Source organism: Chinchilla lanigera, unplaced genomic scaffold (assembly GCF_000276665.1).
Source record: "Chinchilla lanigera isolate Chin_1 unplaced genomic scaffold, ChiLan1.0 scaffold00142, whole genome shotgun sequence".
In the NCBI taxonomy this organism is placed as follows: domain Eukaryota; kingdom Metazoa; phylum Chordata; class Mammalia; order Rodentia; family Chinchillidae; genus Chinchilla; species Chinchilla lanigera.
The window spans coordinates 1221955-1249244 of record NW_004955543.1 but is presented as its reverse complement, the minus strand read 5'-3'; the positions used below and the strand labels follow the sequence as shown (position 1 = coordinate 1249244).

Here is a 27290-nt window from a genome sequence, read left to right as displayed (position 1 = left end):
CCAATAGTAACAAAAAAATGGATTGTAAGGGTAAAATACAATAGTCTCCTCTTAGCCCTGGTTTTCATTATCCATGGTCAACCATGGTCCAGAAACATAGTATAGTACAACAAGCTATTGAGAGAAATGAGAGAGAGGAGAGAGAGAGAGGAGAGGGAGAGGGAGAGAGGGGGAGAGAGAGAGAGAGAGAGAGGGAGGGAGGGAGAGAGAGAGAGAGTGCATTAACTTTTATTATATATATTGTTATAACTGTTCTATTTTATATTTATTGCTATTAATCTCTTACTGTGCCTGACTTATACAATTCATCATAGATCTGTATGTATAGAAAAAAACATTATGGTTTTCGGGTATCCATGGTTGTCTTAGAAGCTATCCCCCAATGATAATGGGAGACTACTGTACTACACACATGCCACTGATACCATTGTCACTTCAGTGCTGCCTGTACATACCAACACCACTGTTTCTTTTGTAAGGAAGGAACTGTTAATGTACAAATAACAATTGATATTTCTCAAACACGGTTGTCTTCTTTTTCTATTAATTATGTAAAAAACACGAGGCTTAAAAGTACTATTGATGTGCACTTAAATTGGATCTTTTTTCTGTCTCCACGTTTTCTTGTCTCCAACAGTCCAATTTGCCCCCCTACCAAGAGTCCTCACCCATTGTGCGTAACCAGGCATTGCCGCAGTCCCAGCTTGCGGAAGATATCCACCACGATCTCCATGGGTGTAAGGTCAGTCACAGTGAAAGGGCTGAGATCGAGGATGTTCCGAAGCTTCAAGGGAGGTGGAGTGTATGGTGGTATTGGAGGAGAATGCTCAGTGAAGTAAATTATGGACGTGCTCACAACTCCATCTTGTTTCTTTCGAGCATTTTCTATTTGAACAGAAGGGAAAGAGTTGAAAATAGAAATGTTAGCTCTACCTTTCCGGCCCTTAACCAGCTCCCTCTTCCCTCTCTTTCCCCCTACTTCATGCACATTTATTTCATTATCCCCTTTCTGAGTCCTTACCGATTGAAATAATGAGATCTCTTCGAAGGACAAAGCCTACAAGTCTTTGGGACTCCCGGGAAACTACCACTGGGAAGCCACTATAAGTGGTTTCACTGATTATGGTCTCTACATCTTCCACAGTCATGCTGTCCTGAGTAAGGACAGTCAACAGAGGATCATTTCTCCGGGGTTTCATCACATCCATTGCCAGGGTCTTATGTGCAAACTCTTCTTTGGCTTCAAGAAAGGGGTATCCATTGAGACGGATATGGGCATCATAGATGCCTTCCCGCCCAAGAGCATCTGCCACCCACTTGCTTGTCATAGCAGCAGCCATCAGAGGAACAATATATTCCAAGCCACCAGTCAGTTCAAACATTATGACAACAAGAGAAACCGTCATCCGAGTCACTCCACCTGTGAAGAAACAGACACAGCCCACTGAAGGAGACAAAGCAAAGGATTCATTGCATTTTTGGGCCTGTCACAGGCCCCATCCAGAAAGAGCTTACTTAGCAAAACTAACACTAGAATGGGGTCTCGTCTACAACTGCACAGACCCCAGAGATTGTGTTAAAATAAGGTTACAATTGAGATTTAATTTTAAAAATGTCTACAGCCATTGAAGATAACAATATGTAATATAACAACCACTGTTAGTTCCTATCATTTTGTTTTGAAACCCTGTTTGCTATTGTTTTTGCTTTGTTTTGTTCTTATCTATTTTATTATTTTTTATTCCCTTTATAATTAAAAAAAGTCTACAGAAATATAAGATGTCTTCTGATTCTTGTTTTAATTTGTCTGTTGCTTCTTTTCCCTAACTGTGAAATGTATGCCTACTCTAGAAAATTCGGAAAAGATGAGTCATTACTCACAAGCTCATTACCTGTGAGTCAAGTGAGTAAAACTTTTAAATGATAGTGTCCAGTTTTTTCTATACAGAAACACATTTTTTAGATAGGGAAACTCATGTTAAGTTTAATTCCCCACCATGCTTTCCACCCACTTTATGTTGAGAACATTTCACATATTATTACAGGTCTATTTCATATCATATTTAAAGACGTTAAACATTAACGTCATATTTAAAGGCTGCATAACATAATATTATATGAATGGAATAACTTAACCAGTTCCTTACTGTGCAAACTTGGGCTGATTCTAATTCTTTGTTCTTGTGCTAGTGTCTTTGTCTAAGTTTCTAATTATCTCCCCACTGTGAGAGAGTAGAAGTAGCTTTTATAAAGGACTTAAATATAACAGATGCAACAGGAAATGGATGATCGTTTTTAAAACTGTGCAGTCAGCTGTGCTTGACAGCACTCTCCGTTGATGTGGAGAGCAGCCGCTCTTTGAAAGCAATGCAAACACTACTCACCTAAGCAGGCCGCAGCCCCAACCATTGCATAAAGTCCAGGAGTGATACAGTCAGCTCCCTGACTACACCAGCTATTGAAGATGGCCCAGTCACGGTGGTTATAGGCCAGCTGTTCCATTCCTACTCCTAAAAGTCGACCTGCTATAGCACCCACAGCCATGCTAGGTATAAAGAGGCCAGAAGGGATCTGCAAAGAGAAAGCACAGATGATGAGTGAGAAATAATACGACTGCTTGGCAAATGGTAAGGGCTGGAAGACTGACCCTTTGCGAAGCAAACAGGCCAACTGAGAGTGTAACTATGCACTATGCTAGCAAGTGGCTGTAAAGATTTGTGTAACACTACAGGGGATAAAGGCTCTCTGGGACGTGCAGGCAAGGATGACTGCAAAGAAGCTTACCCTGATTCGGGGTCCATCAAGCAAGAGCCTGAACTCTCCAGACCAACACAGAACTGGAGGCAGAAATTAGGCCTTTCCCAAAGAAAAAGGAAAATAGATGGAGTTTCTTAAACATGCAGACATTTCTCCCAATTTTGAATTCTATCAACAGCAACTACCCTTTATTGACTGCCATGTTCTATGCTGGATGCTCTATATTTAAGATTTTACAGATTCTTTGTAACTACCTCAGGAAATAGGCATCATTATTCCCAAATGACAGAGAACCTAAGGTTTACAGACGTTAAGACTGTGACCCGAGGTCAAGATTTAGCAAACTGAGATTTAAATAGAATACTCACAACCCTATAGATATATTGAATCCTAACCCCCTGCACACAAAGAGGACCACATATGAGGTTCCAGTCTATTTTGTAACTGTATAAAGAAAAATTAAACATATAAAATTTAAAATGAGATGGTGACTACAGTTGCATGTTTAATGAAAAAAAGGAGGCTTCATTTATCTCTTTGCTCTTTTTAATTCTAGGATACTTTTAATATTCTGCACTAAGAGAGAAATGATGCCAAGGATAATCAAAACTGTAGAAATACTGTGTTTAATTCTAAAAGTCATCTGAATTTGTTGTTCTGATAGTGTATAAATGTCCTTTAGATAAAGCAATGGAGCTGTGAAGTGAAAAATAAGCACTGAAATCTTTTTAGTCTCACCCTATACCTATGTTGAAGGGACAAGTGACCTGGTCTCAGAGAGTACACACTGTCTACAATGAGTTGCTCCTTCTTATTCTGATTTGAATCTCAGTTTCCCTAGGCAATAGGGGAAATAACCAGGTAATAGTGTGGAAGGAAAAGAAACAAACAAAACCTAGACTAGAGGAGGGAAATGCTTTAACAAGTTTTCCTTTTTAGTTTCTGCTAAAACGTGAAAATGGTAACAAGTACTAAAAGTTAAACATACCAGCCTTATGTCTGTTTTCTTTGACACATAATAACTATACACATTTATGGGATGTGGTGTGACATTTCAACACATGTTCACAATGTGTAGCGATCAAATCAGGATAATTAGCATAATAGTCCTTCTATTATGCTAGAAGTTCACCTTGAACTTCTTTGTACTGGAAACATTCAAAATCCTCCCCTCTATTCTAAAATATGCAATAAATTATTAACTGTAGTCACCCTGCTGTGTTATGGAAGAGTAGAACTTAATCCTTCTAACTATATTTTGTAAACATTAACCAATCTTTCTCTATCTCTTCCTCCCTAGAATTCTTTCCAGCCTTTAGGAACCACTATTCTACTGTCTACTTCTATAAGATCAACTTTTATTTTTTAGCTTCTACATACCAGAAGAGAATGCACTGATATCTGCTTTTGATAGTTTAAATATGATAGTACCAACCTATGAAATGTATCCCACTGGTTGACAAGTAAGCACCGATTTCAACTGTAAAACATACTCTTAGCTATGTACGGGGTTGACCACATGAAACCGCAGTCGAAGCGGCTGAATCTCAGCTACTTCATGAGATTCAGCTAGGAATTATGTTTAATTAATAAACTCTAAAGCCATTCTATAAGGGCTAAAACTATTGTTGGATATTTGTTTTTGATACAAGAAGCACCAGAGTAAATACGTCATCATCCTTTTTGAGGGGCAAAATGGTTGCCACAGAAAGGGAAAAAACATTTCTTCCTCAAATCTCAACAGTGAGGCTTGCATTCGAGCTGAAACTAAGCTTGGGCAGTTTCAGACAGAGGTGCAGTTGTCTATGAAGTGATAAGAACAAGTCGGGGTTAAGAGGGTTTGGGGGAAATTGTGTTGGGGAAGCTGACAGCACTGTACACACGAGCTATTAGGACTGTAGGATACCTGGCCTTTGTTCTTCAAAACCCACAGCCACACATACAGTCACTGAGTACCAAGAGTGTTCCTCACCTTCATACCAAAGGTGAATATTGTAATGACGATTTTCAGGATGAGTGTCAAAGCCAGCTGCCACATGGCATTGTAGACTCCGGGGCCAGCAGGTCTGTCAGGCAGTTCACCACTCTTACTTGTGTTGAAATGGTTCTCATAATCACAAAGCTTGGAAGAGTCCAGAAGGCCGCAGTCATTGAACAACTCAGAAATGAGCTCACTTGTGCTCATCCGGGTATATTCATTGGGGAAAGCCAGGATGGCAGTGATGGCTGTCACGATGAGTACCTCTATGACAGGATACTTGCCCAACTGAGTGGTCTTCCGCTTCCGACACCATGCAATATTTGTGCGGATAAACAGAGCTCCCCACAGACCGCCAAATATGCCCAACAGAATGAATGGCACAAGCTCAAAGAGATGCCATGGGGTGTGAAACTCCACGTAAAACAGCACTAGGCGACTGTTCCCAAATGGATTGATGGAACGTAGAGTGAATGCCGCCACTAGAGCAGCAAAGAACGAACGCCACAAGGTTTTGAGGGGAAAATAGTAGCTGACCTAGAAGAAAGAAGACGAGAAAGCAAAGTCAGTCAAGATGCAAAACCTGTTTCAGGTGGAAAACTGGCAGTGCTGGCATTAGAGTTGGCCAGGAATTTCTGGTCACATGGTAAAGCACTGAACTGAGCAGTGCACTCCAGGACTGCAATGTATCTAGATAATGACCGAAATTCCTGACACTAAAGCACACATGTACTCCATTGAAAGTCAGAAGTCATTACCTCTTCCAGGCTAAATAACACTCCACCAATAGGTGCCCCAAAGGCTACAGATACACCAGCAGCTGCTGCAGCCGACAAGACCTACAATCCAAAACTCAAAATTAGTGACACAATAATACTGCCTTCCCAAATTCAACTGCATTTTTAAAAGGCACATTACTGATTACTAAATATTTTGGTAAAAAAATCTTTACATGTTCCATAGCCTCAAAAATGAAGTTCAATCTCTAGTTATTTTCAGAACAAACATTATATGCCAGATGTCGAACACGAAGACATGGTTCATGTACTTAAATGGGAAAGAGGGCATCTCTTTGTGATTTAGGAATGTGCTTTATTCTAAATTATGTCCCCCCACCATTCACAGTACTCCCAGTTCAGGAACTGAATTTGAGCCTGGAGACCTATTTATTCCTCCCCTAAAGTACTTACAGTATGTATCTAAAGAGCAACTTGTAAAGGAATGTTTTGAAATGAGATATTCAAGAAGATTCTAGCGAGGCAAAACTGAAGTAATGATTGATTCACAGCTATTGAGGGGCTCGTTCCATAGTGTAGCGATTATCACACCTGCTTTACACAGCTACTGAGAGGCTGCACTACTCGCGCAGCTGGTACGGACAGTTTTCTGTACTATGTGCCCAATGCATACCTGGTAACTTGTGGAAACAGAAAAAGAGAAACAACAGTTGTTTAAAGGATGAGCAGACCGAAACAAGATTAGGTGCAGCATGCAAAGGGGCCAGAAGGAAGAAGAAGAAGCTGAGAGTGGGAAGGAGAGACAAATAAATAGGGAAAGAAAATAAATGATATTTAGAGGGTGCTGCCTCAGTATGCAGGGATGCGTGTGCATGTAAAATGTACAATACTAACTCTGGTGATGAAAACAAACCAGAATTAACTGAAGAGCTCAGGTTTTTTCCCTTGGATTATAGTTGCTGTGGAGAGACAAATGATTTGAAGAGTGAGGAAATACTTTGAAGAGAAAGTTAAACAGAACTAAGAATTTTGAACAATAAAATGGCTCTTGGCAAAATAAATAGGCAAGTTTCTTCCGGAGTGTAAGGTGGCCCAGGAAAATGAAGGAGAGAGATGAGTGAGATTCCCAATGCTAGCTGTGGGGACTTCAAAATGTGTGGCTAAAACAGCTTTCATATAAGAAGAATGAGGACAGCCATCATGCAGCTTGAGAAAGGGGAGTTTACTATGTTCAGGATGAATGAGAAGGGAGATGAAAGAACTGAGTTGGTTGGTGCGCTTTAGTTTGATACTGTAGACTGGAATCCGTCTACACTGTCCAATCTGTTTGCTCTCAACCATCTGCCCACTTTGGCAAGGCCACTTGAGTACAAATGAATGGCGGCCAATGGTGCAAGCAATAGGAAAAAATAAAAGTCTGAGTCAGCAATAGGGAATAAATTTAAGAGCCAAATATTCATGAGCCAAACAGAGAAATATATGGCATCTGTACAGAGAAACAGGCAAATTACATTCCCCTCCTTGTATAAAGAACAATTTGGACAAAAATGCCGCTTTCATGGAAGGAAAGTAACCAATAACCAGTAGTTTCAAATTAACCTCCACCCATGCAAAACCAGCAGTAATCAACACTTCTCTCTTGCCTGTTAAAATGTTTTTTCAATTCTCTCACTTCTGTGAGTTATTCCCAGTTAACAACCTCCACAATTTAACACAGGGCTGTGTCCCTGTACAAGTAGCTACACAATCTACTCACGTGTCTCTGTCTCACTCTTTCTAGATTTTTCTCTCCTTTCTAACCATGCCAGGAACTTGCCCACTTAACTGTCAAAATGTATTCCATATTAGAAATCTCAACATGTTTCGTTTCCTCCTGGGTTTTATGGTTAATCTTTTTTGTTTTTCAGAAGAAATCATGAGGTTTGAATTTTGTGAGAAATCCTTTCGAATGAAATGACCTTGGTCTTGACCCATGCCATATGTGATTTCTTTGTTAGTCAAGAAAAATAAAGCAAAAACTACTATTTTCTTAAATTCTTCATTATAGCAGAACAAAAATAACTAGTGACTTGGAACTCCTTTTCAAAATGGCTTTCCCCTCAAAGTAACATGGAAACAACTACACAAATTTGAGGACAACTGCAGAGATACTGTGGTGGGACTAAATCAGCTAATCGAGTCAGGAAGTAGTGGTCTATACACCTTATTCTGTGTCTTACCAGAAATAGATGTTTTTGACAGTTTGGGGTTAAGCCCACTTTCCTGACATATTCTTTTTAAGTGTATAAATAATACATTTTTTAAAAACATTACCAGAATTATACTATACATGTTAGTCACAATTGATTTTTTTAAATTTAACAGTGTGATGTCACCAGCATTGCATGCCAGTATCTATAGGACCATCTCATTCTTTTTTATTGTTGCATAGTATTCTAAAGTATACACCGAGTATTGCCTATTTGGAGGGTCCCTCACAGATGGGCATTTTGGTAGTTTCAGATTTTCAGTATGTTAAGAAACTCCGCACTGACTATGCCCAGACAACAGTATGCACACACATGCTAGAATGGCTGAAAGAGAAATTCCTGCAAGCACACTTGCTAAGTTAAAGGGTCCCTGCATTCACAGTGATAGAGTCCCCAATTCCCACCCATAACATTGTACCATGTATGCTTTCATGCAAAAGGAGATACTAAGGCGAGCTGCCGTTACCTCTCTGCGCTTGGCTTCATTCTTCCTGTATTTGTTGAAGCAGTGACACAGGATGTTCCCACAGCAGCAAGCCACGTGCACTAGGGGGCCCTCTTTGCCCAGGCTCAAGCCAGATGACACTGCCAGCACCAAGGTGATCGTTTTGATAACCAAGGTCCACTTACCCAAATAGCCTCTAATAATGAAACCACTCAGGATAGTTTTTATCTGCAGGGAAAACACAGAGAGATTGGATATAGACCATGGAAGTAAACAAGGCAAAGCAAGAATCTGGACCTCATATGGACACTGAACCTTTGAACAAGTGATATACAGTTGGAGAGGGAATCCAAGTTGCCTTCAAGCTTTCATGTACCTTTTTGGGTGGGGTCGCAGGGGAGAGCCGTGTGACAGCTGGGCAAGAGCATATCATAAGGATGACAGTGTTTAGATGTTTAGGCAAGACTAGGTGCTTCCTTAGGTTATAAATTGGTGGCCCAAGAGTGATGCTCTGAGAGCGCAAGGTCAGTGTTTCTGAAACAACTTGAAAGATTAGCTATAGCCTTGCTTAACTCCCAGAGAAATGGGGGACTATTCCTGAGGCAGGAAATGGGGGGGGGGGGGCAAGGTCACCCTGGCAACCTAAAATCTCAGCGCTTTCAGTCACTGTCAAGCAACTGAAACCAAAAGTAGTTAGAAATAGAGTTTTAGTCACCACCATCCATCCCCTCCTAGACTAAATCAGGTGACCCAGGCTGAGAAGAGACTTAAAGGAAAATCTAGAGAAAGATGACAAGGTCTCAGGACCTTAAACCCTGTTTAAGTGTTGTTGGTTTTTTTGTTTTGGTTTGGTTTGGGGGTTTTTTTGACCCAGGGTATCATTATGTTGCTCAGGTTGGTCTTGAACTTGTGAGCGCAAATGTTTCTCCTGCCTCAGCCCCCCAAATAGCTGGCAGGACAGGCACATGACTCCCAACTTATCTAACTCTGTTTAATATCCATCAAACCACCAGGCACAGTGGTCTACCCTTGGAATCTCAGTGACTTGTGAACCTGAGGCAGGAGGACAGCAAGTTCAAGCCCAGCCTGGGCAACTTGGAGACACTCTGCCTGAAAAAAATTTTTAAAAATGTTGGGGATATAGCTCAGTGCAAAGACCCAGTACTACAAAAAACGTTGGGGTATATGCTGGAATATACATTAAAATACTTTAACCAAAAAAGATTCATATTATGAACATTTGGAAAGCATTTTAACAAACTTACCTCAGGGATTCCAGAGCCACAGGCATAAGGTGCAAACACCTTAACAAGAGATACAGCAAGGAAGGCAAACAGAAGAGCCCAGAGGACGTACATGAAGTAGTTGACTATGTAGGCAAAGGCTCCCTAGAACAAGGGGAAGAAAACAGAGATGCTTGTTTTAGCCCACACTGGCTCCCTGAGGAATGGAGCTCTTCTGAGTAATGATTTTTCTAGGAGACAACGATCAACATTGAATTGCTCAAACATTTTTTTGTCCTGATTGTCCAGTAAAACAACTACTAAAACACTTGTCCGGTCATGGGGTGCTGAAAATGAGATGCTCTGCTATGCCCAAAGGAAATGTACAACAGGTGCTAATAACAGGCATGGAGGAAGAGCCGACTGAAAACCCTGAAACAAAATTCATTTCAATGAGTGCTTTGACAGGTTTTGTAGTCAAATATATAAGATTCTGTATCAGCTTTACCAAGAGTTTTAGCAGTGTCCTCCCCTGCCACAGTGGGTGAACCTTGGTTGCACAGTGAAATTGAAAACCAGATCCAAAGATTTTCTATTCAAAAGACAAAAATTCTATTGCATTCACCTCTGGCTATTTATCTTGATGTCCAATTCTCACACAAGGTTATGGTGACTAAAATTTTTAAATGTCTTTTCTTTGTGTTTTGAAATTATGTTTATTATAGTTATTTAAGATATATAACATAATATTGTTTTTGTTTTGTTTTGGTTTTTGGTGCTGGGGATGGAACCCAGGGCCTCATGCAGGCTAAAGCACGCACTTTACCACTGAGCTACCACCACTAGTCCTGATGTTTCAATCCATATTTACATAACAAAATGATTACTACAGATTTACATATCTATTGCCTTCCACTGGTTACCTTTCTTTATACATGATAAGAACCTAAACTCTAGCCAAGCGGGCATGGTGGTGCATGCCTATAATCCCAGTACTCGGGAGGCTGAGGCAGGAGGATCGGCAGGAGTTCAAGGCCAGCCTGGGCTACAAAGTGAGCTCAAGGCCAGCCTGAACTGCGTAATGAGACCTTGTCTCAAAAAGACCAAAAAATAAATAAATAAACAATACTAACTATAGTCTTGGTGTGGTATATTAGATCTTTAGATTCATTTCATCCTACCTAACTGCAGACTTACAGCTTTGGCCTATTTTTCTGCATTTTTTCCCCTCCCTGTCCCTAGTAACCATCATCCTACCTTCTATGCATTTAACTTTTTTTAAAGATAGTGCATATAATGATTATATCATTGAGAGAATTTTGCTATCACAGGCACAGCAACAAGTGTTATGAGGAGGTTTTTAGGCCCTGATGATGGTAGATATTGCAAAGAATAAAAAGGCAATAACCTTTTCGGGGGGCATTGAGGATAGAACCCAGGGTTTCATGCATAGTAGGCAACTAATTTACCACTGAGCAATATCCCCAGCCCCTTTATCCATTTTTAAAATGAAAAGAACATACTTTTGAGACTATGTCCCTATAGTAATGAAGTGTGCCACCAAAAAATCTAGTTTTGACCACTAATAAATGCATCAACAATAAAGACCTGGTAAATAGCCGTACCAATTTTGAATACTACAAGGCTATGCTTCCTGGTAAAAATATTAGAGGAGTCGAAACTCATTCAAATTACATGGAATGCATAACTCAATAGACTTTTCCATACCTGCAGTCCCAGCACTCTGGGAAGCTGAGGCAGGAGTATCTAAATTTAAGCTTTAACTCACGAGTTTGAGGCCAGCCTGGGCTACATAGTGAGTGCAAAGCCAGCCTGAGCCACATAGTGAGATACTGTCTCAATAAACAACACTAATAACAAAAAAAAAGCCAAGTTAACAAGTTCAAGCCCAGCTTGAGTAATTTAACAATTCAGTGAGGTCCTGTCTCAAAATTAAAGGTGAGAACAGGCTGGGACATAGCACAGTGCAAGGGCCCTGCATTCAATCCCCAGCACCACCAAAAAATAATAACTTTTCTTTTTCCTTTTTTTTAGGGGGTGGGGGTTTGAGACAGGGTCTCACTATGTAGTTCAAACTGGCCTCAAACTCACAGCAATCCTCCTGCCTAAACCTCTCAAGTGCTGGGATTACAGGTGTGTATCACCACACCCAGATTAATTTTTTCATTTTTGAAAACACTATTAAAATAATTCCCTGACCTGGACAAGGAGAACCACAATGCACAGTATTTTTTCTGAGCTGTAAGTTTTATACAGGTTTTCCATGATTTTAATTCCTCAAAGGCACAGACATCTCCTCTCTTTACCTTTCTTTTTTTTTTTTTTTTTTTTTTTTTTACCTTTCAAATGCCGCTTGGAGTAAGAACATCCCAGAGGGAATAAACCAAGCGAGATAGGGAGCGAAAGAGAAAGGATAACTGGCCAAAGACAGAAACCAAATTCTTGGCAAGAGAAGGCTTCTCAAAATTTGAAGACTCTTTTCCTAGGCAAGGTCTGGTGAAATAGGGTTTGTGGACTGCAGCCATGTTAATTTCCTGTGCTATCCTTATGCAAAGTGCTAGCATTGAGAAAAGCTGGGTGATGGGCCAGGGATATAGCTCAGTGGCACAAGCGCCTGCCTGGCAAGCGCAAGGTCCTGAGTTCAAGTCCCGGTACCAAAAAAGAAGAGAAAAGCTGGATGAAAGGTACAGGGGACTCTCTTGTATGTGGTTTAACATTTTCTATGAATGTATAAGTGTTCCAAAAAAGCAAGGGACACCTACATATGTGCAGACCTGCACAGATGCACGCTCACTCACCCTATGTTCTAGGATTCTCAAGCTTTCCTATTCCAGTTTTTCCTAATCTAAGAGAACGAACAAAACACATCACAGTGAGGGGTGGTAGTAACCTGAGAACAGAGCTAAAACAGACATCTTGGTTTTTTTCCTTCATAAATGTTTATATTCCATTTCTAATGACTGCTTAATTTAATTTTTGACAAAAAATGTTTCCTCCAAATAGAAAATCGGATGCTCTAGAAAGGGGTGTAAGTTTCATCCTGCAGTTTTACCTGTCCCAGGGCACTCTGACCATACCCCAGCTTGAGACGCACAGACCTAAACCCTCACAAACATGCACCATATACACTATCTACCTTTTAGTTGAACCCCTTCCCTGAGCCAATATGTATTTGTATAGTCATGTGTATACATAAGCTCTGTTTCTATTATTTTCCTATCCTCCTTCCCCTTAACTGATTTTGTGTGAGTGAATGAGTGTGTGTGTGCGTGTGCATGTGTGTGTGAATGTCACCCTAAGTTGTTTGGGACCTAAGGTAGGTAATAAAAAATTTTAATTTAATTTTAATTAGCACATAATAATTATATGTATTTGTGGGGTACCATGTGATAATTTTATGCATACACCACGTGTAGTGATCAAATCAAAGTCATTAGCATTTCTATCTCCTTAAATATTTATCACATCTTTTTGTTTGGAACCTTCAAACGCCTCTCTTCTAGTTTTTTATAGATATGCAAGAATTTGAAAGTCAGCCTACCATGCTGCAGAACACTGAAACTTGCTCTTCCTCTCTAACCACAGTTGAAACCCGTCATCCAATCTCTTTCTTTCCTCTTTTGCACCTACAACCTCTAATGACCACTATTCTACTTGCTATTTCTATGTGATCAGCTTTAAAAAATAGAGTTCAGGCAGGTGTGGTAGTGCACACCTGTAATCCCAGCACTCAGGAGGCTGAGGCAGGAGGATCATTCCAAGTTCAAGACCAGCCTGGGCTACATAGTGAGTTCATGGCTAAGCTGAACATAGTGATACCCTGTCTCAAAAAAACAAAACAACACACAAAAAAAATATATATATATATTTAATTTCTTCTTTTGTCTTTTTGAGACAGCGTTGCTATGCAGTTCAGACTGGTCTTGAGCTCACTTTGCAGCCTAGACTGGTCCTGAACTTGCAATGATCCTCCTGCCTCAGCCTCCTGAGTGCTGGGATTACAGGCTTGCATCACCATGCCCAGCCAAATTTTTTTTGAGAGTCCAAATCTATACCCTAGTCTCCTAGTCTGGTTTCCCTCACTTCCCCAATAAAGTAGACAAGCATGAGCTGAGATGCTGCCCCTTTCAGTGTGTGGAAGTAGAGTGCAATTGGGACAGTTGTTTGTTTCGTGCACTTTTACTTTCAGTGGGAGAGTTCTGACATATAGTAAAGTAGTGAGAGGAAGGAAAAGAACTGAAAAACATCTACTTTTGCATCAACAAACATGCTAGATGACAATGAAAATATGATTTGATTGCAAGATGAGATTGGGGGCAATTTTATTCCTGAGTTTCTGGTTTTTTTGATGTGGAAATTTATGGTAATTTAAAAAATATTCTAATGCACTGCTCAGGAACAAATCATTTTATAATAAACACTTTTATCCCACTCCACCCTTTGTTAGAAATTACAGCTTACCTGTCGGCTGCCTCTGACATTCCTATTGAAATTATTAAGGAAAGATAAATCCAGTAACACTCTACGAACAACTAAGAAGAACCACCCGGCTTATTTAAAACAAACTGAAATTTTAGAGATAAGCAACAGAGTCCACACATCAGAAGAGAAGGAACTAGGACTATACAAACCACAGAGAAAGGCAGCTGGCATGGGTTCCCCTTTCTGTGAAAAGGAAAGTACGGGAAGATACCACAATTGTCACGAGTATTGGATAAAACATGAAATAACTGTAAGAATAAAATTCAGTGGTTCACAAATCACCACTACACGTTACCTCATCCATGCTCATGATAATCTGGGACCAACTATTCCACTCTGGGCACTTATCTCTGTGTTCAAAGGTGACCTGCTGAGAGTTCCAGCAACAGTGCTCGTGGTTGAACCAGAATCCCTCTGTGCATATACCTTCTTTTAAGTCTGTCATCCAGTGTGCAGAGATATCTATCAGACCAGCCAAGGAACCTGATTTGGGAGGAAGGGGAGGCCAAAGTTAAATTCTATTTTTGAAACTGTTCTTTGCAATAATCAGAATAATCTCTGTCAGCAAAAATGAGAGAAAAGGAATTTAATAAAAGGACAAGCATATGTTTCCATTCCATCTGCCACTTCTGACTGTCTCTTTGCTTGCTTTTTATTTGTTATCTCTCTACTAAATACTGTTGTCTACAGAATTTATACACAGGAGGGACTTAGAGGAAAACAAAATGATTGGTAAGAGCCGAGTGTGGTGACATATGTCTGTGACCTCAGCACTCGGGAGGCTGAGGCAGGAGGATTACTGTGAGTTTGATTCCAGCCTGGGCTACATGGAGAGTTCAAGTCCAGCCTAAACTATGTGGTGAGCCCCTATCTCAAAACACAAAGCAAAACAAAAAATAAACTGGTTGGGAGTGAAGGGTTAGAAGATTTGTTTTTAAACTGAATTTACATGGCAAAGCACTGCTTGAATTTAGAGTTTATGAATACTGATCCACAAAGATAGTAAAGCTTGCTTGAGATGATCTTATTCTCCTTGTATATACAAGGCTGAGAAAACAGGAATTGCCCATACCTGGGAATTCTCTGCTGTTTATTTTAGATAGCTCGGGGGAGAGCTGGCGAACAGTAGGAGAGAGTCTAAGCACAGACAGCAGGGATTTGCTCCATGCACAAGGGCTTTTGCCCCACGGCAGGAAGGTACTGTAAGCTAAGGGGATTGTGGTTGTAAAAGAATGAACGGATAGATAATAGGAAGTAGGGAGATCTTTTTCAAATGGGAAGGAAGGAAGGGAAAGGACATTCTAAAAACAATAATTGAAGAAAAAATGGACCTAGTTCTTTTTCAAATAGGAAGGGGATCAGAAGTTGAAAGGAGCAGGGAGAGATGAGGGGGAAGGGGACAAAAAGGAATGAAGGTGCAACATGTACAAATACAAATCCCCCACGATGCATGCAATCATCGGGCGTTACAGTCACGTGCTAGCAAAACTGCTTAATAAAAACTGAAAACAGAAGCACAAACTAATGCGCATGGAAAGCTAGAAAAGCTTCACACATGTTGAAGCCTCCTGAACCTAGAACATGAATGTTCTGAATTTTTTCTTAGTGAAAAGGAACAAACGGTGTTACGCATAGAACATTCATGAAAGAAGACTAAGAAGGAATAAACAGTGAACCGGGGACATACGCACTAAAGCTAGTAGACTGGTAAGGTTAAGATAGTTTTAGGATTTTAGATTCTGGCCTTCTTGTCATTTCTGTCAGTGAGGTGAAGAAATTCTGGCATGGGGAAATTCAATGGCCTCAAATCATGATTTTGCAAATAGTAAAGACATCATCACACTGCTCCTGCATTCAGACACTGCTTCTATTGAAGGAAAGAAAAACATTCACTGACCACCTAGTGACAAGAAATATATTAAAAAGTCGAGGATGCTACGCCCACATTCCAGCAGATGGCTATGTCGTGTGCATGCTGCAGTAGGTGCTAAAAATGTTAGCACAGGTTATTTACATGTTAGAATAACCTAGGTAGATCTAGCACATTGCTGGACACCTACTTTCAGATACGACAGCCCCGTAGCCTTCTCTTCTGCTAACTCCTACTGCACTTACTACCTGGACTCAGAAAATTAACATGCTGTTACATGCTGTGGCTCATTCTCTGGTCATCTCACATGTGCATATCTTATTTCATCCGATACTGCCACCCTCCCTCCTGTCTCCCCTTCTGCCTCTACCTCCTCTCCTCCCAACTGGCTCTTTCTTCTCTGGAGACCAGGTTTCCTCTGCCCCAAAATACAAAATGCTGCCCCTTGTCCTTGTTACTATTTGAAGTTTTGCCCTTCTTCCCTTTCCAGTCACTAGCGGAACTTCAACACTGGCTGCCTTGCCTTGATATCCAGCTCTTAATATTGCTCTGAGATGACTTTTCCAGGTCACTGATACACTCCTAACTGGTACACTGTATAACCTTTTCTCCACCATCTTTCTCCTCCTCAGCGTCTCTGCAATACTTGGCATTGAAGACGACCCAGTCTACTATCAGCCAGCTCCAAACTGACCATCTCCTCTCTCCCAGAAGAGCTGGAAGGGACAGAGTTAAAACCCGAGGTTATAAACCCTGCCTACTCCTGCATTTGCAAATAATGTCCTGGTGGGAGCCAGGCTCATTTGTTTACCTAGGGGCTATGGCTACTTTCGTGCCCCATGAGCAGAGCACAGTAGGTACTACAGAGATTACTTGGCCCATAAATCCTAAACTATTTACTATCTAGCCCCCTGACAGAAAAAAACTTGCCAACCTTTCCCCTAGCCCAGTGGTGAACTATGGCATACATCCCACAGCTGTTATCACTGAAAGCTCTGAAAGGTTTGCCATCACTGCCCGAGGCAATTTTTGAAAACTCAGCAATGGATAAGCCCTTTCTTATTTGCTGTAGTCATTGTCTACATCATGGCTCCCAGACTTCTAACCCCAGATCAGCAGCAGCATTAACAACTGGGCACTGTGCTGAATGCCATACTGCATTCAATCCTCACAGAAAATTTTTAACATAGCTATTTTTATTATCTCTATTTGACAGATTAGTAAACTAAAACTCCCAGGGGTTAAGACATCTGACCAAAGCCACAAAACTGGCAGGTAGCAGGACTGGGATTTAAATCTCAGCTGCCTGAAACTACAGCCTGTGCCACTAACTGTCATCTTATGCCATGTCCTCCACCGGTCCCACCTAACTCCTATTTCAGCTCAAGATTCCAGATCTTTCTAAGCCCCATCTCTTACCTCTTGGCATCTCTGCCTGGTACCTTTGGCTCTGTTTATATATATGAAAATATTCCAAAATTTTAAAAAAATTTAAAATCTGAAACACTTCCGATCCTAAGTATTTTGAGTAAGAAATTATTTAGAATAGTGGAGGAGGTTAAGGAAATAGGTGCTACCATCCCACCCTCAGCCATTGTGGAAGAAAGCAATGAGAAGTCACTCGTGAGCATGGACGTAACTTCTATGCCTTTCCACACCATCAAATAAGAGAATAGACAAAAGGCTAAGAAACAGCCACAAGAAGTCTCCGGGAAGTGCTCTTCTGCATCTCTTCTCCTAGACCCCACTTAGAATGTGTATAAAAAAACTCGACTGTCTCCAAAAGAAAGGTTCTTCCTAAAGACAAGCTCTGTAATGCATGGCTAATATCCCTTACAATGGATACAGTACCTCAGAGCACATATTTATTTAAGGAAGGTGATCTGCAGATGTTACTACTCACCAGCAATTCATTTCAGGTGGGGAAACAGCACGCCACCTAGTTCATGACTTAGGGGAGGTGTATGGCACAATTTCTGGAGATTTGTTGTGAAAACTAACATAGTTTACTATACCTGCTAAAAGCCCAATAAGGAGCATCAACAACCAGCCGGAAAAAGCATCGCTCACACTGTGAATTAAGGCCCACGTCGACTCCTTGCTTTTATTGGTAATCTAGGGAGAATGAAAAGAACATCAGTACACCCTCCACATACCGTCCCTCTACCTCAGCATCGCTCAGTAAACAAATGCAACGACAAATCACCTGGGAACAGAGACCACTTGAAAGTTACTTCTTACACAATCTTTAGCTCAAGCAAATTCAGCAGGAGCTTTGAGTCTTACTGAACTCTCCCTTCATGGACAGCAGGCGTGTGCAACCCACACCTGGCCTGCCTGGGTCACACTGAGGGCAGAGCTTGTCTTGGGACACATACAGAATATATAACATGGTTAATATAAATAAATAACAAAACTTCCTTTTTGTATGTCATTATAACATTTAAAAAAGGGGGGCAAGTAACTTGCAGGCCGTGGGTTGGACACGGCTTACCCACGGTTTGTAACGCTCCCAAGGACATTATTTAGGGTTTCCTTGGTTAGTTGCTAATTTCTTAAAACTGTCAACCTGTTTTGTTCATTGTAGGGGTCTCTCTCTTTCTGTCCCCAGGATAATCACTTGAATCCTCCCAAAATATTCTGATTGCCTTGCAAAGAATAAACAAACACAGGTTTATTTGAGTAATAAAAGTACAACTTAAGATTTACTTCCTAGGGCTATGGTTCAAGTCAGATAAATCCCAAAGCTTGATCCCACAAACCCCTAATTGTACATAAGTTACACATACTCAGTGGTCTCAGCAATGCTTTTCTTTTGTTTTCATAAATCTGCAAGGCAGTATCTGAGCCTTTCTAGAGATCCAGGAAGTTTTACCTTTTAGGTCTGACCCTTGGCAATTTAACCCTTCAGGGTCTACATTTTTAACACCAACACTCTGATAGCTGTGCAGCTGTGCCCTTCTCTGTACCACTATTTACCCTCGAAACAGTTGTAGCTACCCCATCTTCCTCTACATCACAAATACACAATAAATTATGAAAAATTCAAAAGGAGTTTTCTAGTTCATTCTGACCGATGACAGTAAGTTTCCAATTTCAATGCTGAAAACAGATGAGATTACATTTTTTCTCTGTGACATTATTTCTTTTCTGAAAATGAAGAGTTGATACTAAAGAAGTCTCTGTGGACCATATGATAAACATACTTTAATTGGTTTTAGATTATTAATTGGCATCATTTATCACAGATGCAATCATGAATGAGAAACACTCCCTGTCATATTACAGGTGACTCTCATAACTTGAATAACATGTTGAATATCAATGAATAACAAACTGAACTCTGAATTTTTTTTTTTTTTTTTTTTTTTTGGTCTTTTTGACACAGGGTCTCGCTATGCAGTTCAAGCTGGCCTTGAGGTCACTTTGTAGCCCAGGCTGGTCTCAAACTCACAACAATCCTCCTGCTTCAGCCTCCCAACTCCTGGGATTACAGATGTGCACCATGAAAGCAGAAATTCTAAAACCAGAAGAGTCTTACTTCTAAAGCCCACCTCTTCATAGAGTAAGTATATTACAGAAACCTCATGAAAAACATAAAATGCCTTATAGAGAGAACATCCTTGTGTGTAGTGATATGTCAACTCAGTGCAATTACTACAGTTCTGAGAATTAAGTAAGAAGTTCTCACAAACTGAACCAGGACAACCTGACTCTTGGGTTCAGGTGCTTTTGAGAAAACCGATCAGGAGCTGCAAAAGGCTTAGGAATGAAAAGCAAGGGCTGGGGGTGTGGCTCCGTAGTAGAACGCTTATCTAGTATGTGTGAGGCCCTGTGTTCCATCCTCAGACCTCAAATGAAAAAAAAAGCAAGAAAAGTGAATTTCACCTAAATGCTCACAAAATTTGTTTGGCTTTAAGAGGAGGGAATCATGAACTAAAGAGAGAATGGGGTCAGCTTAACAGTCCAATTTTAAATTTGGAGTGCAACAGCAATAGTAAGAAAGAAAAAAATACTACTGCTCCTGCGGCCTGAAGAAAAGACTTGCTAGAAGATTACCTACTGAGACTCTCTGGGCTGGCTGAGGCTGGGCACCTGCCTTCTTAATAAGCTCTCCACTGTGGTCCTTAAACAAACTAGAAATTGTGATTCCCTAATTTAAATGGTACGAGGCAACAAGTGCAAAACAAGTAACCTTGGCAGACCACTCTGAGAAGTTTGCAAGGCACTTTGAAAAGAGACAAGAGGGGAAATTCTCTTAGCAAATTTGAAAGGGCCTGTACCAAAGCACAGGTACCATCTATTACCATCTAACTATCATCTATCACCTATCATATTCATGTCCTTAATCTGAATCTGATTGCTGTTGCAGTCTTATTGCAGCTGAATGAATAAATTTACTTGGACCTTATGGTTGCACAAGAAGAGACAGATCCATAGAGAGCTTATCTCATGCACTTCAGTAAATACTAGGGCTGTGAGAATTTTTTTCTTTTATTCTTTTCAAGAGCCTATTTACTTTTCTTAGTTTTAAAAATCTCCCTTCATGGAAAAAACTGTAAAAGGGAGATGAGATGAGGGAGGAAGATCTTTGACATTTATTGTGCCCTCCCCCCACAAGACGGTTTTCACCTGCACAGAGAAATTTATACTCGTTCCAGGGCTGTAAGAACCATTTTCAACCACATACTCTGGGAAGATAAATCATCATGATATATAAATTTTTGAAATATTGTATAGAGGCCGGGCATGGTGGCGCACACCTGTAATCCCAGCACTCAGCAGGCTGAGGCAGGAGGATTGTTGTGAGTTCAAGACCAGCCTGGTCTACAAAGTAAGCTCAAGGCCAGTCTGAGATGCACAGCAAGAACCTGCCTCAAAAAGACCAAAAAAATTGGATAAAAATCATATACAAGATGTCTAAAAATAAATTAAAAAATGAAACCTTACATTCCCGATCCAAACCAGATTCAGTCATATTCACTGCTCAAGAAAGGAAAGAACAGAAAGAATAACTTCTCCCTCCAGTGTTTCCTAGCATTCACTTCTGTGCCATCGTTGTCTTACCTCCCGGTGCCTATCCCGGTCTCGAGACTTCTCTCGCACCCAATCAATTGTGTTGAAATCATCGTAGGTCCCCACACCGGGGATCGGCTCCTCCAAGAAGTCCATGACCCTATTTGAAGAAGGGATTCCTCCACTATTGTAGCACTTGTTCCCTGTATTAAACAGGAAATAGACATTAGTACTTCTGACACTCAACATTTTTAATAGTATCTCCTTTCTCAACTCCAACAGGTAAGCCCTTAAATTATCAGATGACTACAGTTAGGGTGTACTAATAAAGTACGTAATCACCCGGTGAGGACATCCATCACATTCAGAGGTTTCTAGCCTCAAACAAATGAGTAGCTAAAGGTACTGAGAATGAAAAAGGACAGAGTGATACTACAAAGAGAAATGGAGCAAGCTGATGTACAAAGGGAAACAGTTTATGGAACAAGAGACACGAGCTTGGAGTAACTCAGGTAATGGTCTACACGATGGCGACAAAAGGGTCAAAGGTTATTACAGGTATATCACATGAGAAGTCATTTTACACTACTAGGGCAGTAATCCAATCCCATGAGATAGCTTTCGCCTGACTAGCAACTCCAAAGGAAGCATCTTGGTCTCTTCCAGACTTAAGCTGGCTGGAATATACAAATTTCCCTTCAATAGGTAGAACAAGGGCCAGGGATATAGCTCAGCGGCATAAGTGCCTGCCTGGCAAGCACAAGGTCCTGAGTTCAATTCCTGGTACCACAAAAAAAAAAAAAAGGGTGGAACACTGATTCTGGATATAATGGGCTTGTAGAAATTTTCCATGTATGTCACACAGTCTGCAATTTACATGTAGATTTAGAAAACAGTCCATGGCTCAATGATCATAAGTCCTTCTCTGATCCTTCAACTAGAATAAACATATCCATTTGGCCACCTACCATGATCCTTCATCTGCTTGACTTTTAGCACTTCCTTTGCAACTACTTACGCATATGGTTTATCTTCCTTTTTAGACTAGAAGCTCTTCGCTGGTGGTTCTACATCTGATTCATCGCTGTCTCCTCCGCAGTGTCTTAATACATACCCAGCACTCAACAAACACCAGCTGAACCAAAACGTGTTGATGAACAGCAGGGATGAGGGCGAAGTATTTAAACCAAGCAGTTGTACTCACATGTGGTAAGTACTGCATAATAAACTCATTCAAAATATTTGGATAACATCATCTGATAGGACAATACTGCTATTAAACATAAAATGTAAAACAATATTGAGGAATTTATGCAAATAAAGAGGAGCTGCAGAGTAATGCCATCATTTGATTCTCCCAGTCAAAGCTCATATTTGCAGCACCAGCTTCAGCAGGGACAAGGCCTCCTCAGCAGAGTTCAGATAATGAACTTCTCTGCAGAAAAGGCCCAAGTGGGCCTCAGCTGACTTCCTCCCCTGAGTCTGCATGCCCCCCTCTGCTAGAAACTCCTACCAGTCAGGTGTGGTGGCACACACCTGTAATCCCAGCACTCAGGAGGCTCAGGCAGGAGGATCACTGTGAGTTCGAGGCCAGCCTCTGCTACATGTGCATCCAGGCAAGCCTGAACGGCATAGCAAAACTAACTCTGTCTCAAAAATAAAAATAAGAAAATAATCCTATCTCAAAAAGACAAAAAAGAGCCCAGCATGGTGGCTCATGCCTATAATCCCAGCACTCGGGAGGCTGAGGCTGGAGGATCGTTGTGAGTTCGAGGCCAGACTGAGCTACAAAGAGAGCTCAAGGCCAGCCTGAACTGCATAGTGAGACCCTGTCTTAATAAATAAATAAATAAAACAGAATAAAAAAGGCAAAAAGAAAGAAAGAAACTCCTACCAGACAACTTCAGCACTCCCATGGGTAAGTTTGAATGAACACATCAAGCTATATGTGGTTTGCCAGTTGTAAGTCTTCCAAATACCTAACTCAGCATACTTTTTATAAGCAACATACACATTTGACAGGAAAAGCTCAGCAGAGTCCAAATCATCTGGAGAGTGGGGGTGGGGCAGGGAAATGGCATGCAAGAGGTGAACAAGTTAATCTTAAAACCCCAAACCAAAGTCCTTTCCATATCTTCATTTGTACCTGGCTATAAAATGGATGGCTGCTGAATCACCAAGCCAGCATTTCCTATCATGTCAGTGTCACACTGATAAAGATGAAAGCTGGGGTGGTGAGAGCTTGGGAGGGGAAATCCAGTTAGGATAGAAGGGCAAAAAGAGAAAGAGTAAATTATAGGGTGGGGGACCAAGCTGTTTCAATTTTCAAGTCCAGTGCTGAGATGAACACGGGACACCAAATAACCAGAAATTGACTTTTTTTTTAAAGGCAGGTTAATGCTTCCTTTGAATTTACTCTGGTTTAAAAGTTCTCTTTTCAGGAGGAAAGAAAAAAAGAATTTTGTGAAGCTCATTTTAAAAAGCATCTAATAGCTACCTAATGTTACACTAAATATCAAAGGAGGCCCCCAGCTTTAAGGATCTTAAGGCAAAATGAGGATCTGCAACAGCGTCCTGGCAGGAAAGAAAGAATCCTATTACATCACTAGGTAACATGAGCACCGCATCATCTTCCTTTGTCATCGGTCTCCTGTTAGAGACGCAATTGTCAGGCCCTTGCAAAGGGCAGGCAGTGATTAGAATCCTACTACAGACTGCTTGCGATTCTCCAGCTCTCCTCCTCCCAGGGGCACGTTTCAGTCCTGGGTCAGGCGCGAGCCTGCTTACCTTCAATCACAGCTTGCTTTTTTTCTGTCTCAAAGAAGAAATAACCTTGACAGCCCACATTTGGTCATTTAGGTTGAGGCGCTTTAACAGAAGGAGCTCGGCTCTGGGGCACTTTAGAAGGGCACTTGCTGCGTTGTCTGCCTTTCACAGCAACAAACGCCACCTAAAGAGTCACCAGTGCTCCCCGGCGGTCAGAATGTGATGTCACTATTGGGATCACGTGACTAGACCCTTGGACCAGCCTTGCAAAAAGGAAGATTTTTAACCAAGCACAGACGCCTTAAAGATGTAGTCTCATCTAAACAAATGCCACCAAACGAAAGTCAGCTCAGAAAACTAGGCTCCAGACAAGTTTTGCTCTTCAGACCTCATTTAGCAGAAAGTCTGAGAAGGTAAAGTAGAAATGTCCAAAAGTATTTCGAGTTACAGGGGTCCAAAGTAAAAATAAAATAAAAAAAAAAAAGGTTGCACTGGATAGCAATAACATGGATAAAAAAAATCCCACAAACATAATGCCGAATAAAAGACTGCAGACACAAGGAGCACATAACATTACAAATCCATTCCTATAACTTCAAAAATAGGCACACTTCAATTATACCGTTTTCAGATCCAAAACCTTACATTATAAATAGAAGGAAAAAAGGACAAATGTAAAGACAAGAGCTACCTAGAGGAAGTCACTGTCTGGGAGAAGCACATGGCAGAGGTGGGGCTTTCAGAATGCTGGTCATTTTCTGTGGTCTGGGCAGCGATCACCTGAGTGACCATTGTATAATTATTCTTTAAAGTGTACACATGTAATATATGTCTCACTTTCTATGTGTATATTATAATTAAGGGAAAATGTGAGGCCAGGTGCAGAATGCACCTGTAATTCCAGCTAATCAGGAGGCTCGGGCAAGAGATCACAAGCCCAGGAATTCAGGGCTGGGGATATAGCTCAGTGGTATAAGTGTCTGCCTGGCAAGCGCAGGGTCCTGAGTTTAATTCCCAGTGCTACCGAAAAAAACAAAGAAAACAAAACCAAAGGGCTGGGGATATAGCTCAGCGGCACAAGCACCTGCCTAACAAGTCCAGGAATTCAAGGCCAGCCTGGGAACTAGTCAGATCCCATCATTTTTATTTTTAAGGGTTATTTTGAGGCTGAGGATACAGCTCAGTAGTAGAGCACATGCTTAGTACAAGGCCCTGAGAAAAACGTGAAAAACTGAATTGTATTTGAACCTACCATACAAGGTCAGCTCTTTAATCACTCCTACTCAGTTTGAAACTCCAGAGTACAATCAAACACTGAGTTGCTTCTTAGTAGTAGTCTTCTCCTCCGAAACGCAAAATCAACTCTATTCATCCAACCTGGGTAAAAGTAGCTACTGCAGCCCTGACAATAAATTTACTGCATTTCCATTATTTGAAAGGCTTACCCCTTCCTGGCCCTATTATGAAGGCTATTTTTAAACAGGTCTTAATTAATTGTGCCATAACATCAGTCCAGTAAAACAGAATAAAACTGCCATCTCCCAACTTCCTAACCAAATCAGCAAGATAGCCTGCTAAGCATTAGCTCAGTCACTGTGCGCTCCAATAATCAGACCATACATGTACGGCTTTGAAATGTTATTACTCTCATCAGTCGTCTTTTTTTTTTTTTTTTTTTTTTTCTCTTTTGAGGCAGGGTCTCGCCATGCAGTTCAGGCTGGCCTTGAGCTTGGTTTGTAGCCCAGGCTCATCTCGAACTCACAAGGATCCTCCTGCCTCAGCCTCCCGAGTGCTGGGATTACAGGCGTGCGCCACCATCCCAGCTCTCATCAGTCTTAAGGCTCAATACATTCTAAAACCTTAATACAGTAAAACCTTACGAAATGTGAGGCATTACATGAAACTTGTACACTTTCAGTCTATGGTTAATTATAATATCTCACTCTCTTGATGAACTAATCTAGCATTAATGAGAAGTTAAATAAATTGGCAACTGATATTAAGTAGAAACAAGTAACAATACTATAAAAAAGCAATAACTATAGTGACACGTTGAGTGTGACAATCTTCTACAATTAAACTTTTAGAAAATTATGCATATCACATTAAAAGAGGGTTACATACTCAACCATACAAGCCTCTTTTCAATTCTACCCTTTATTAAATGGATGTTTTTTGTTTGCTTATTTTTTTATTTTTGAGACAGGGTCTCACTATGTAGTTCAGGCTGGTCCTGAACTCACTATGGAGCCCAGACTGGCCTTGAATTTGAGTGCTGGGATTACAGGCATGCACCATCATGTCTGGTTTGTACACAGTATTTCATGTGTACTATCTGAACACCACTATAGAATTCACTTACAGTTTTTTTTTTTCAGTGCAGGAGAGGCGCCTTGCACACGCTAAGCAAGTGCCTTCCCACGGAGCTACACCCCCAGTCCTCACTTACATTATCTAATAAGCTTTATCTTCTCAGGATTATTTCACATTTCACCAAAAACAGTTTTCAGAAAATATATTTTTTTTATCCTTAAAAAATGTGTAGTTTTAGCAGGGTGTGGTAGTCTATCCCTGTAATCCCAGTACTCGGAAGGCTGAGGCAGGAGGATTGCCATGAGTCCAAGACCAGCCTGGGTTACATAGTAAGCTCAAGGTCAGTCTGAACTACATAGCAAGATGGTACCTCAAAAAATGTGTAGTTCTACAGATTGTGTAGCTGGAGCCATATTAATAACGTTTAATGGAAGTTCAGAATTTTCTCAAATGCTTCATCAGCACTTCTAGGAGAAAGACATTTTTATTCCATATAAAGTTACTTTGAGTGCTAGAGAGGTGGTTTTCATACTAAAATGAGCAAATGAAGCACTAGTATTCAGAGTTTGACATGCTGTATTTCTTTTATTCTAGTCTATCCTCCATTCTCTGCCAAATTTAGAATCTCTAACATACTGTATGTTTATTATACAGATGGCTCAGTGTAGGTCTGATATTACTACAAATATATATTCGTACTATACTGATATATTGTGAACACAAGACAAAATGCTACCCAAATTTTAATGCATCCTAAGATAAAAACACAATAGAGTTAATGTTTTGGGGCAAATAGAGTCATGTTTCTGGAACACAGATCGGAATAGATTATTTCCCAGTTTCTATGTCATCAGTGGCTCCTACAGCAATGTTTTGAAAACTTTCAGCATATGAAGATGATTTGATGGCCATTTGGCACAAGTGTGGACCAGAGATTTAAAGATATTCACCATAATTTTTAGGATGGGAAAAATAAAATATTTAAAATATATAATGTCAGGCATGGTGGCACATTTGGGAGGCTGAGGCAGGAGGATATTCCCAAGTTGAAGGCCAGCCTGTACTACATAGTGACACCTTGTCCCAAAAGACCCCCCAAAATAAAATATATAATAATGATGATGTAACAACACTGCTGGCTTTTAAATTTCATCAGTAAGGGATTAAATTGTTTGTACTGTTTCACAAGGGTGTCCTGATGTATGACTTGATGACAAATAGCTTAACCACTGACCAGTCCAATTATTTAAATACAGGATGACCAAAAATTGCATAATTTTTTGTTAATTTTTAATAACAACTATTAAAATGACAATTTTATCAAATGTATTTAATACAAGAATTGACTGGTTGAAATGACACCTGCGGGGGAGCGCCAGTCTTCCGGCTGGCTAGCTTCCTGCCTGCTGGCTCCCTGAGGGTGGGCCCCTAGC

At 40.7% G+C, this 27290-nt stretch overlaps 1 protein-coding gene across 4 annotated transcripts in view; it reads right to left on the bottom strand.

Moving 5' to 3' along the window:
• The window catches only part of Clcn5 (chloride channel, voltage-sensitive 5), a 179365-nt gene that overhangs the window by 7108 nt on the left and 144967 nt on the right, over window positions 1-27290 (bottom strand). For 3 of the 4 annotated variants that reach the window (XM_013508170.1, XM_013508169.1, XM_013508171.1), the window contains 10 exons: window positions 20830-20981; window positions 17778-17877; window positions 14188-14375; window positions 9432-9554; window positions 8188-8394; window positions 5494-5574; window positions 4730-5272; window positions 2385-2571; window positions 1022-1420; window positions 669-885 (listed from right to left, as the gene is read on the bottom strand). In XM_013508170.1, the coding sequence (XP_013363624.1) occupies window positions 669-885; window positions 1022-1420; window positions 2385-2571; window positions 4730-5272; window positions 5494-5574; window positions 8188-8394; window positions 9432-9554; window positions 14188-14375; window positions 17778-17877; window positions 20830-20981 (2197 nt within the window). Of the gene's footprint in view, window positions 1-668; window positions 886-1021; window positions 1421-2384; window positions 2572-4729; window positions 5273-5493; window positions 5575-8187; window positions 8395-9431; window positions 9555-14187; window positions 14376-17777; window positions 17878-20829; window positions 20982-23565; window positions 23737-27290 lie in introns of those variants that run through there. The other variant, XM_005411351.2, reaches the window with a different exon arrangement.